This window comes from Trematomus bernacchii, unplaced genomic scaffold, assembly GCF_902827165.1.
Source record: "Trematomus bernacchii unplaced genomic scaffold, fTreBer1.1, whole genome shotgun sequence".
NCBI classification, from domain to species: Eukaryota; Metazoa; Chordata; class Actinopteri; order Perciformes; family Nototheniidae; genus Trematomus; species Trematomus bernacchii.
In genome coordinates, this window is record NW_022987648.1 from 12,403,164 (window position 1) to 12,415,407 (window position 12,244).

The window sequence follows — 12,244 nt, forward strand, 5'->3', positions numbered from 1 at the left end:
ATGCAATTAGCGACCACACTTTACATTTGCATTGCTTAAATGAGCCTTGGTTTAGATCAAAAGATTTGTTTTAAACTGCGAAACTAAACTCTGACACACTTAATCTTACTAGCGTTATCCTCCAACTATTACAAACCGTCCACAAACAAAAAGAAAGATAAACAAAAAATCCCAACCCCCTCCTGCACGAAGTGAGGAGGAATGAATGAGTTGGGGTCTTGGGGAGCAGACGGTCTGAAGACAATGCAAAGTTAACTTTGGAGAATACAAAGTTGCAACAATGTCAAGAATATGACCCAAACGATAAGTAAGTAGTGTTACATTTTACAACACTTAAACGATAAGTAAGAGAAGATGTCAAACTTGCCTCTTTATCTCTGCAAGAGTAGCTCCCTCTCGTGCTAAATCCACTCTGCGGGCAAAAGTAGGATCCCAGAAGTGATTCGCCCAGTGTGGAGTGGCTCCTGAAACCCTTCCCGGCGTGCCTTTAGTGGAACTCGGGTCCGCTGTGGTGGATGAGGCTGAACGTGGCTCTCATCCGGATCTCAGCACTATGAATGAAGCTCTGGATGGACTTGAGCGTGCAGTCTGCCGGGCGTAGGGAGTGGCTGAAGCGGCGTCTCTGGGCTAGTCCAGCGTCCCTAATCACCTCCAGCGCGGGGGGAGGTGGGGCGGTGACGCGTTCAAATACTGTCGGAAATATCGGTGTTTATTTTATTTATTTATTTTGTCCACTATTTATCTTCAGTGGTAGAAGTAAACTACTTACTGTAAGTAAAAGTAGCAGTAATTAATTGGAAACATTCTCTCTTATAAATAGCAGTCATGAATTCAAAATCTGACCTAAGAAAAAGTACAAAAGTACTCGTAAAGGATGATGGTTTACGGGATTATGATTATTGATGTGTCTATCACAGCTGGTAAAAGTGGAGCTAATTTGAATGACACACTGCTGCTGGATATGATAACCTACACTTATATGTAGCCTACATATTTCTTTGTAAATCGATGTACATTTTTGTATTAGTTAATAATCTAAATCTGTAAAGGAACTGAGGCTGTCTAAATGTAAATGAGTAAAAAGTTAAATATTGGCTTGCAAAATGTAGTAGAGGAGAGGTATAAAGTAGAATGTCATGAACAACTTGATTAAAGTAGGCCTACATACATGTAAGACTTGTAGGCTTCTGTATTACATTGCACAACTGCTGTGTATCTGTTTAACTGCTATATCAAAACACGTTTTCTAATAAAAGGTTACACTTTAAAATTACTTTTAGACAGAAGCACTGAGATGATGGGTTTTTCTTTGGATGAGTGAACTGATACCTTGTGGTGTAGTTATTATGAATAGTTCTTTTTAAAATATACAGTCATGCATTGTATTGCCTGACGAAGGCATTTAAGTATGTTCACTAGTTTTTGGCATAATATCAATTATAGGGCTAACATTTAAATGTTTGTAAGGAAAAGGAATAAGTGAATTTACCAAACATGTTAATGTAGTTATTGGAATTACAACCAAGATTTACGAGGTGAATATTAACGCAACATTAAAGTTTCCGTTCATCCCGTAGACAGCTACTCCATCCACCCGACAGCCCAACACCTCCCTCATGTGTCTTAATGCTAGATAGCAACGACTTGTTGGCCCATTATTTATTAATATTAACTTTAGGTCAGTTTGGTGGGTCAACAGAGGGTCGATGAAGAAATGCAGCCATAAAAACCCCTTTTCAGTTTTGGGGGGAGATGAAACTGTCTCCCATTCATTGACCCTTAAATAATATCCCTTCTAAATGTAGAGGGGTGTATTACGCTGATACGTGTTACCACACTCCATTTTAGACTATACAAAAAGAGTAAAAGCAACCACATCGCATTAACTACTTCATTTCCCACCTAATTGGTCATAGTTATTTCATTACGACTGCATTTGATCTATTCTGTTACAGTTTGTGAACTTTACACACCCCCACACCAGTGGAATGACCCACGTAGACTCCGTTTTAATGCGCATGTGCTGTTACGTCCACAATTTCCTCTTCCTTGGAACTGATAGTAACGTTATTGGAGTCCAGTTATATTATTCTTTTATTTCACGGTCTGTTTTTGCTCATTAAGAGGATTTCGGTGAGTTTATGTATGTATTTTGCTTAACAAGATGTTAATGTGTTGACGGTCGTACATTTAAGCTTATTAAGGCACTGCGTCATGCCGACTCTAGTTAGCTAACCTAGCTTAGCGGTATCCGGTGTTGTCTGAAGCCAGGCATCTGTGGCTTTAACGTATTAAATTCGGTATTACCACAGTTTTCGCTTTATTTCCAGACCATGCTAAACCAATATTTACGGAATGTGTAATGTTAACGCCAAATACCACGTGGTTTGACCGATTCGCATCACAACCTTAAACAATGGTAGACACACGGCGAATCGTGTTGCTGTATTGTCGATGCAGAGTTACTATGGTGTTTTTATTTAAGACAAGCAACTTAACATCACTACATGGCCCTTAAAATATGTCAGACCAGGAAGTAAAAACGATGGCTAACGGCTAGCTTGTTTTTCATTGCATATATGTGTGATCGTTACATCCACTTTAAAAACGACAATGTTGTCCCATTGTTTGTTCCCATTACAATTCTCTTTGGATCAACGGCCATTTAAAACGACCCTCACGTTTTAAATGTTGTGTCGCACTATGTTAACACCCATTGGGGATAACTGGACTAGTTAATTTCAGCCACGTGCATCGCCATGCATCTCTTTTCAATGCACCGTAGATCAATCGAATTTGAAATAAATGGTATTTTATGTCCTGATCTTGTTTATTTTCCCTATGTGTCTCCTAGAGTGTCTTTTATGAGTAATCAAAGGCAGCAGAAGCCTACGCTAACAGGCCAGCGTTTCAAGACCCGCAAAAGAGGTGAGAAAGTTTAAGGGATCACACTTTTATGCACACTATGATTATAGCCAGCTTGACTTTGTTCTGGATTTTTTTTTGGTGGTAATTTTATCGAACACATAGGTACTTTAACTACTTAAAATCACATGCACATAAATGTGAAATTTATTTACTGAAAGTCAGTCATCTGTTCACTGACTAGATATAAAGTATATTTAAATTGGCACTTTGTATTCTATACCAAAGTGTCTGTACCAAAAACTGTTATGTAGCCATTTTTGTATAAAATCTCCCTATATACTTGAAGATCTAACTTAAATGCCTTATGCAAGGGAGATACAATGTGACTTTAGATATGGCTTTCGACACGTCTTGTAGAAATGATTTGATCAGCTTTATTCAATGTCTCTTTTTCCACAGATGAAAAGGAGAGATTTGACCCTACCCACTTTCAGGAGAGCATAGTACAAGGTCTGAACCAATCTGGCACTGATTTGGAAGCCGTCGCGAAGTTCCTCGATGCCTCTGGTGCCAAGCTCGACTACCGACGCTATGCTGAGACTCTGTTTGACATCCTGGTGGCTGGTGGAATGCTGGGTAAGAAACGGGACTCTTTTTTTAAATGTAATAAATCGTAAAGATGAAAATTGTTTGTGGCACGAGATTTGTAGTACCCAGGAAATCTTTAATACTAAATAGTGAACATACGACCATTAATATGAAGCATCATACTGGCAGAATATAGCAAGTGTCCTTTTATTTTCTTTCTTTAGCCCCAGGCGGAACCTTGGCGGACGACCTGACCCGGACAGAGTTTTGCCTCTTCAAAGCACAAGAGGACATGGAGACCATGCAGGCATATGCCCAGGTGAATACCATCAATTACCTGCTAATTTTTCACTTTTATCATTGCTTCTTTCATCATTGTTTTTTTTATTTTTAATATGTCTTATGCTTCCTGTAGGTCTTTAACAAGCTCATCAGGCGTTACAAATACTTGGAGAAAGGTTTCGAGGAGGAGATTAAAAAGGTTTGTCTATGGTAGTGCATCTTTACAGGAACACAACCTGTCTAGGTCCATTTAAAACCATGTTATTCCAACTCGAATGTAAAAAGTTTGATAATATTTCTGATTCAATTCAGCCTTGAGGATTTCTTAAATATTTTTTTTTCTCTTTGTCAGCTGCTGCTGTTTCTCAAGGGCTTCACCGAGTCTGAGCGCAACAAGCTAGCCATGCTAACAGGAATTCTGCTGGCCAAAAGCAATCTGTCTGCAGCTATTCTCAGCAGCCTCTTCAATGAGAACCTGGTCAAAGAAGGTACATACTCTTCTTTCTGCAGGCATGCATAGCTTTGTTTATTGTTTTTTTTATTTTTTTTATGGACTGAGATTAAATAATACGATGAGTAGAGGGTCGATTCATATCATTCTGGGTTGCTCTTTTGCCTTTACTTTACCTTTTCTTACCAACATCTTCATGATTTATTCAGTTATAAAAGATTTTGAGGTTAAAAGTGAAAATCTATGTCAAGTTACACGTATGTCTCATCCTAAATCTAGTTCAAACATAATCCAGCAATGAAACAACCAACATTCAATTCAAGTTTGAATATAATGGGAAAGAAGTAAATGCCAAGACATGTTTCATTTATTTTTAGTTAACGCTAAACATTACCTCAATTGATAGATATCATTGGAATCCACGCTTTAACACTCTGCCTTGTTTGGCTAGCGCTCCAACACATTGTACGTGATATATTAAGAGTTCGGACACATCTCTAAGCAGTTGAACAATCATAACAGAGCTGGCCAGGTAACCAATCGGAGCAGACTGGGCTCTGGTTTCAGACGGGGTGAAAAGAGGTGCTCCAGCACAGGCAGTATGAGAAATAAAGACATTTTTGAACATTAAAGGGCCCATGTCATGGCCATTTCCACTGATCATAATTCCATTGTTGAGGTATACTAGAATAGATTTATATTGTGCAATTTTCCAAACTCACATTGGTTTCTCATACAGCATCTCTGTAAACTACGTGTATTCACTGAATTTCACTCTCTGCCTTTAACGGCTCGTTGTAGCTCCAATAGCTCCAGACCCCACCCTCCCTGTGAGCACAGGGAGGGTGCTCAAGGCTCTGATTGGTCGGGACGTTGTGAATCGCGCTGAGCTCCGTGGAGGTGTTGTTTCCTTGTTAGCGATACACAGCCAAACTCATCCTGAGCACACACAAAGTCACAGCCAAAGTAAAAACAATAAGTGTGGCTTGATATTGAGTAAGAAAAAGGTTGATAAACTCTGTGAGAATGGGTCTGCAGAGAGAATTTCGCCGCGATCCCAACTGTCTGTTATCAGCCTGCAGCCAGGGAGGAGAAATCAGCTGAGCTGCCTGCTCCCTGCACACAGATGTGTGTGTGTGTGTGTGAGGAAGTCCGTGGATTGGTCAATTTGGACCAATCAGCGGGGGCTTAACGTAACGGCTCCACGGATTGGTCCATTTCGTTCCGGGTACGGCTTGACATCATGCCGTACCCGGAAAGAAATGGAAGAATCAAATGGACAATGACGTATCTCCAACGAGGCGTTTTTGGGGAGGTATTTTCTGTGTTAGAGTTTTACTCGCTACAGGGTGTACTTTGAGGGTTTGTGACTCTGCACACCGTTTACATGCATAAAAACCTTCATAACACACAAGGGGACGGGTAATAACCGGAAAAGCATGACATGGGCCCTTTAAAGTATGTTAACATGTCACAGTAGAGCCACAACATACAAATATGAACCTGAAATTTAGCATAATATATTCTCCTTAAAATGTAAGTTGTACATTATGATGGCTAGATGTTTTAGGGCTTTTTCTTGTGCTCCCCTTCAAAGTTTCCGTTAGAATTTTATTTTTTTGCCGGTCAACATGTCCGTTAAAGTTAAACTTCCGGACAAAATGAGAAAAGTGCCGGTCAAAAGTCTTTGTTATGTATTGAGCTTTAAAGCAAATGTATATGATTCGATATTAAACAAACTAATTATAGTAGATAGTAACTACATTATTCAAAAGTGTACAGTGACTTATAACAACACGGGAATAATAAACGGAGCGCTCTCTCCTCCTGACAGCCCGCCAGTATCATGCAGCTCGCGGATCCAGTAATGAGTGACCCGACAGTAAAAATAAACATATCTATAAGTGTTTCGCCTAGGTTTACTGCCTTGGCAGGGTGCTGCTCGGGTACCCCCCCCAACGGTGCCCCGAAATAAAAATTTGAATATCTTTTTGTTATCCTCTGGAGCAGAGAGAAGCAGCTGTGGATTATTGTTATTATCGTACAGTAACAAAGTATTTGTACATTAAAAAGTATCAAATTCAATACTGTAGTTCAAAACCGCGGTACCTGCTCACCATCTGTGAGCTATTTTTAGAATGCGCACGCTACTTTCGTTGTCGCGTTCGCGCGCGTCCACCTGGGCAGGCTGTGTGTGTCCTTCTCCTCCGTGACGATAACGGCTTGAGGTTAAAAAATAATAATAAACAAATTTGAAACTAAGGGGGACACAAACGGGCAGACAGCAGAGTTCGGGGCAATAATGCAGATTTGTTGTTCTCCTCCTTGCCTCCGTGTGTGTGTGTGAAACAGAGCGGAGGGAGAATGTGAATACGCAAAGCAGTGGACACTGAAACAAGCACATACATTGGATAAATAACATAGGCGTTTAGTTTATTTAATAAAAGCACATGTTCAATGTGAAAAGTGACCGTAGATAGATTACTTCAGTTGCAATTTGGTGCTATATATATATCCGCTGCATGTGATTATGCATAGCTGCGTGTCGACTCAGCAGCAGCTGATCTCTCTCCCGTCAGATTAGACTTCACTCGCGTTTATGTCCATATCGATCAGATCTAGCTAGTTCTTCTAGCTAATGATATGACTACCTGCTTATCAAGACACCTAAACAATAAGCGTCGCTATGCAACTGGGTGAGGCCGCAAAGTTTAGCGCAGCATTATGCATTAGTTTACATGCCCACCGGAACCCAGAGGCATTACCAAGAGATCAACCCATACAGGACATCTCTTTCTCCACATTAAATGTTAGACATTAGAATTGACTATTCTTGTCTGTCACATACTATTCTTGTCTGTCACATAAGTGGCGCAACTGATGCGGTATTGTGCTAAGGGGAAATTATTTTTGACCGGAGAGATTTAGATTTGCCGGTCTTCAGCATATTTTACCGGTCAAATTACGGGCTAACGGAAACTCTGCTCCCCTTACTGTATTTCTCTTAAACACAAGTACAATTATCATTATCCTTTGCTTTTCCAATGATGACCGCATAACTACATAAATATACTATTTGGATTTAATCAGTTGGCAGTGACGAATGCACACTTTGATTCAATAGACAGACATGCAAAACTGGCTTACAGGCTGACACGCCAAGCTAGCCTCAAAGAACATGTGTCAACAAAGGGCAGCTGATCAAACTATAGTGCAGATTTGAGGCCAATCCTTTTGTTGATATTTGAGTTTAGAATTGTTTTTATTGTCTTCAATACAGGACCACACACACATTATTGATAAGGAACCCCTTAAAAACTGAGAATTGGGAAAAGGATATGTATTGAGTTGGACATTTTACACTTGAAAAAGCTTTTTATTGCATCGGCCGATACCGATCGCCGATCCGATCATAGGGTGGGTGGGGGCTATGGGGATCTTCCATTTAAAGTGATGTTTAAAACTCAGTTAATGGGGCTCATTTTTTTTGTGCACTTCCACAAACAACTAGTTTAGCTTGTTCAGAGGTAGATAAAATAGCTAAGTGTGTTAGGTTTAACTCTTAGTGTGTGTGTTACTCCGCTCACCAGTCCGTCACAGCGTGCGGAGCTGCAGGATTTCTGCTTCACACACGTTGCATAACGCTATTTTATTGTCTTTTTCGGACACCTTAAAAATACTGCCAGACCGGTGAAGCCATTTTGGCGAGCTTGTTTTGCCGAGCACAGAGAAAAGTGTCATGTATTTTACGTCATCTGATCGGCTCTCCTGATCGGCCTTTATAGAGAGCACCGATAACGATCGGTGGCCGATCGATCGGAGCATCCCTTGTCATTAGTATGAATAATATTATATGGACTTGTTAAAGGCTTGGAGTATGGATTGATAAATATCTGAACAATTATGAGAATGGGGCTGCTGTCTTTTTTTTAAGTCAAAGGAAAAAAAGCTGATGGATGGCTTTAAATAAATCAAAATGGAGCCCAATTATCGCCATTTTGCTAAATGAATCGACACCCTCAAGATAGATGAAAAGGATTTGTCTTCATATTTGCAACCTGTACTTGAAATGATTGATTGCTAAAAACATTTCACTTTAAAAAAAAAAAAAATGTATTACACCTGTGGTCCAAACTAATTTTGTTGGCAGCATCCTTGTTTTTATTATTGTATAGCTTAAAACCTGTCTAATCGCCTCCTGCGGCGTTGTTTACCGACGCATTACCCAGGCCTAACTTTATCCTGGCAGGTCTGTCGGCAACAGCTGACAACCATTTTTATGCATTTGTTCAGGTGTTTCTGCGTGCTTCGCTGTGAAACTCTTCAGATCCTGGCTTACTGAGAAGGACATCAACTCCGTTTCTGCCAGTCTCCGAAAGGTTGGCATGGACAGCAGGCTCATGGTGAGAATTACGTCTAGTACAAATTCTTTAACACGGCTCAGGTGGAGCTTCCCAGAAGCATTTAGCATCAGCAGCCTGCCTGTGCACTCTTAAGTTGTTTTATGAAAATAAGATTAGTAACCCACATGACTGACAATGTCCCAAGCTATTGTAGCATCCAGCCCTCTAATAAACAAAGCATCTTTAATTAGAGTAGCAGAATTGGTCGAATTGTAAAAATATATTGTATATATTTGATCGGTCTGCTGTGAGGAAACAAAAAAAATTCTCAAAACATTACCTGGTGCATTCTTAAAGTGTTTCATCCGGGCTTTAAAAATGTGGACAACAATTGGAAATATATAATTCTTTACCACGGTTTGAATTGAATAAAAAAGTGGTTTCCGTGAATGTCTGTTGCAGCCTCAAGAACTTGTGTAACTACTTATTTAAAACGATGGTCCAGTGTATCCTAAGTTAAAGGAACCTTGATGCTCCTTTCATATCATCTAGAGAACTCAAACTGCACTTATCATGGCTAGCACAAATACTTCTAGATCCTTCCACTTCAGTAGGAACCTTCCTAAGCAAAAAAGAGGATTGCACCGCAAACAGGTTTTGCCTTAATGTTTGACAATGTGCCTTTTTCTTTTTCAGGAGCTTTTCCCTGCCAACAAGCGCAGTTGCGAGTACTTCTCAAAGTACTTCTCCGACGTCGGCCTGAAGGAGCTTGCGGACCATGCCAGAAACCAGCAGTCCATTGGTGCTCGCAAGGAGCTTCAGAAGGAGCTTGAGGAGCAGATGTCACGCGGCGACCCCCTCAAAGATGTAAGCCTCATTACATTTTCCACTAACAGTCCCACTTTGTTTACCGACCCCTGAGGGTGCAGTTGATCAATGAAAAGTGTCCTCCAAGCGTTCTTCAGTCTTTTGCAGCATAAGCTGTCCGCAGTTTCCACATTTTCTCCAATAACATGCGTTCCATCTCTGGACTCGTTTCTTGCAGATCATCCTCTACGTCCGAGAGGAAATCAAGAAGAACAACATCTCCGAGCAGACGATGATTGGGCTGATTTGGGCAAGTGTAATGAGCTCTGTGGAGTGGAACAAGAAGGAGGAGCTGGTCACGGAACAAGCCATCAAACTCTTAAAGGTGACAACTTTGATACAAAAAATAAATGATTAATACAATCTAGGCTGCTGTAAGATTTCAATTTAGCAGAGAAGATAATTGTCTAACTTAACCACATTTTTCCCCCGCTCAAAGAGAAAGAACTCGTCAAATCAGATTTTGTTTTCTAATTTGTATTCTCCCCATTTTACTTACTCAGCAATACAGCCCACTGTTGAAGGCGTTTACCTCCCAGGGCCTCTCCGAGCTCACCCTCCTGCTGAAGATCCAGGAGTACTGCTACGACAACATCCACTTCATGAACTCTTTCCAGAAAATTGTGGTTCTGCTCTACAAAGGTAAGCTCCTTTTTTCCATCTTCGCCTTTTGTAGGAAAAGTTAAGTTTGATAGTGTGAAGCCAGATGGCTACGGATTAGATCCAAAAGTTTGTCTTGATGGATGTTGTCATCCTGCCTGGAGACCACCTGGGCAAATATTTGTGCTGTTGGCATCATGGATTATAATTTTTCTTCTTGGTTTCTTCAAACAGCGGATGTCTTGAGTGAGGAGGCAATTCTGAAGTGGTACAACGATGCCCACACTGCTAAAGGAAAAAGCGTTTTCCTTGAGCAGATGAAAAAGTTTGTCGAATGGCTCAAGAACGCAGAGGAAGGTAAGCACCTCAAAGTCTTATTTTTCCTACCTTTTTTGTCTATTGGTAATTTTAGAGCTACCTTATTCATGGGTATGGGCTGCATAGATTGGTTGATGTAACTGATCGATCCCCTGTTAGAGTGGTGCAGCGATGAATGTTTTTACTGGTATCCAACCTGGAAGTTGGCATAACAATGGTTCCATCTACTAGTAGCAATGGGATTTTCATTGGATTTTGGAAAATGATAATAAAATGTTTGGCAAACAAACATACATTTTGATCAGACATACGGCATGATCTCCACATAGTAACAACACTTTACAAAAGTTGAAGCGTAAATGCCATCACTCGAAGAAGAAAAAAAACTAGCGTTTGGCTATAAACAAACTACATCACGGTCACATAACTAAGCTAAAGGCGGCTAATGGTCGGCGTGAGGGCGTGAAGTAGTCTCATTTAGCCATTTGTATGCCAGCTTCAGCTACGAGTGGGGCGTTTACTGGCGAATTTTGTCGTCCAATAACATGAAAATCTCGTAAGCTTGTATTAAAGATGGACCTTATTTCTGGAATGTAACATAAAACCTATTTAAAAAAACATTGTCTTTGAGACAATGGAGGCTGGTAGTGCTAAAATGCTAACTCATTTCTGGGTTTAAGACGGGCAACCCATTTCCAATTTAGGACTCATTCCTGCACCACTCTATTTGCACCTTCTTTCTGATCCATATCTAAGGGTTAACATCAGTGTTGATGGTTATTGTGCGTCATTGTTTTAATCAGTGTTGATGGTTATTGTGCGTCATTGTTTTAATCAGTGTTGATGGTTATTGTGCGTCATTGTTTTAATCTCGTGCTAACTGATTTTTTTTCTTTATTCTTCAGAGTCCGAGTCTGAGGAAGAGGAGACCGACTGATGACCTCTGGCTAAAACTACCATCTTGATTTGTATTTTTACATTATCATAGCACCAGATGCAGTAGAGGGACTTATTGCAGGAGTCTTGTCTGTATTTAGTTTTTTCCTTCTTTATTAAATCCCTACCTCCTAATATCTAGTTCAACTGTAATGTAAGGGCTTTATTATTGTTTTCATTTTTTTTTTTAATGTTTCCTGTCTCAATCAATACTCTTTGAATTCCTTCAGGAGCCGTGCCGCATTTCGCTAAATTAATCAAAACCCCTTTCCTGTGACAAAAGGGGACTTGTTTTTTTGGACACAGACGGTTCCCTGTAAAATGAGCCAGTTTGGAGGCATATTTCACAGCTATTGTCTTTGGTCATGGAACTCTTGCTAGCCAGAGGTCCATCTGTGTAGCCCTGATATTTGAGTCCTCTGAGGCAAACCGTTTTTGTAACCTCACTCTACATTATACTGCCAATTATGTGACTTTTCCCTGGCAGTTTTTAGATTCTGTCTCCCCGTAAATGGAGGTGTGCCATGTTTTAAAAGCAATGGTCACGGTTGCAATGCCCCATAATATGAACTTCAATTTTGTTTTATACATCTTGTGTAACAACCATGCAAGCATTGTATTTTTTTGTTTACCTTTACCATACAGTTTGACTTTTTAAATAAAGGGGAATTAATGGTTTTCATTACTGCTGGATTTATTCTCACATTCACACCAAATTAGAGCATGACAGAAATATTATCAGCAATTAGAAGAAATTTGAATAATATTAAGTCGTATACACACGGCTAATGGTACGAAAAGGTTATTGTAGAAATTTAGAAAAATCCATCCGTTTGATTTTCCGATCTCCTCTAGCCTCACCTAATCAAGTAATCAAGAAAGGCAACCTAGCATGCGTGACCTGAGGTGCAAACAACCATCTCATTCACCCCACTTCTATCCCACTTTAAATGGTAATTATGGTGCAGTCAAGCATGCAAAAACCGGAGTG

At 40.1% G+C, this 12,244-nt stretch overlaps 2 protein-coding genes across 5 annotated transcripts in view; one reads left to right on the plus strand and one right to left on the minus strand.

The window, feature by feature from the left end:
* myo1b (myosin IB) overlaps window positions 1–622 on the minus strand; it is a 70,379-nt gene extending 69,757 nt beyond the window's left edge. For 2 of the 3 annotated variants that reach the window (XM_034134209.1, XM_034134208.1), the window contains exon 1: window positions 368–621. The gene's annotated coding sequence lies outside the window, so the exon portion shown is untranslated. Of the gene's footprint in view, window positions 1–367 lie in introns of all 3 variants that reach the window. The other variant, XM_034134207.1, reaches the window with a different exon arrangement.
* A 1,399-nt stretch (window positions 623–2,021) lies between these two features.
* LOC117485725 (basic leucine zipper and W2 domain-containing protein 1-A-like) lies at window positions 2,022–11,931 on the plus strand. 2 transcript variants are annotated; one of them, XM_034134391.1, is made up of 12 exons: window positions 2,022–2,133; window positions 2,855–2,928; window positions 3,328–3,504; window positions 3,681–3,775; window positions 3,872–3,937; window positions 4,091–4,226; window positions 8,483–8,592; window positions 9,229–9,399; window positions 9,578–9,724; window positions 9,903–10,041; window positions 10,234–10,356; window positions 11,223–11,931. In XM_034134391.1, the coding sequence occupies exons 2-12, from the start codon at window positions 2,865–2,867 to the stop codon at window positions 11,252–11,254; spliced, it is 1,260 nt and encodes a 419-aa protein (XP_033990282.1). In that variant the 5' UTR covers window positions 2,022–2,133; window positions 2,855–2,864; the 3' UTR covers window positions 11,255–11,931. The 2 variants fall into 2 exon arrangements, with proteins under 2 accessions (XP_033990282.1, XP_033990283.1); XM_034134392.1 differs by having other exon boundaries at window positions 2,038–2,143.
* The last annotated feature ends 313 nt before the right edge of the window (window positions 11,932–12,244 follow it).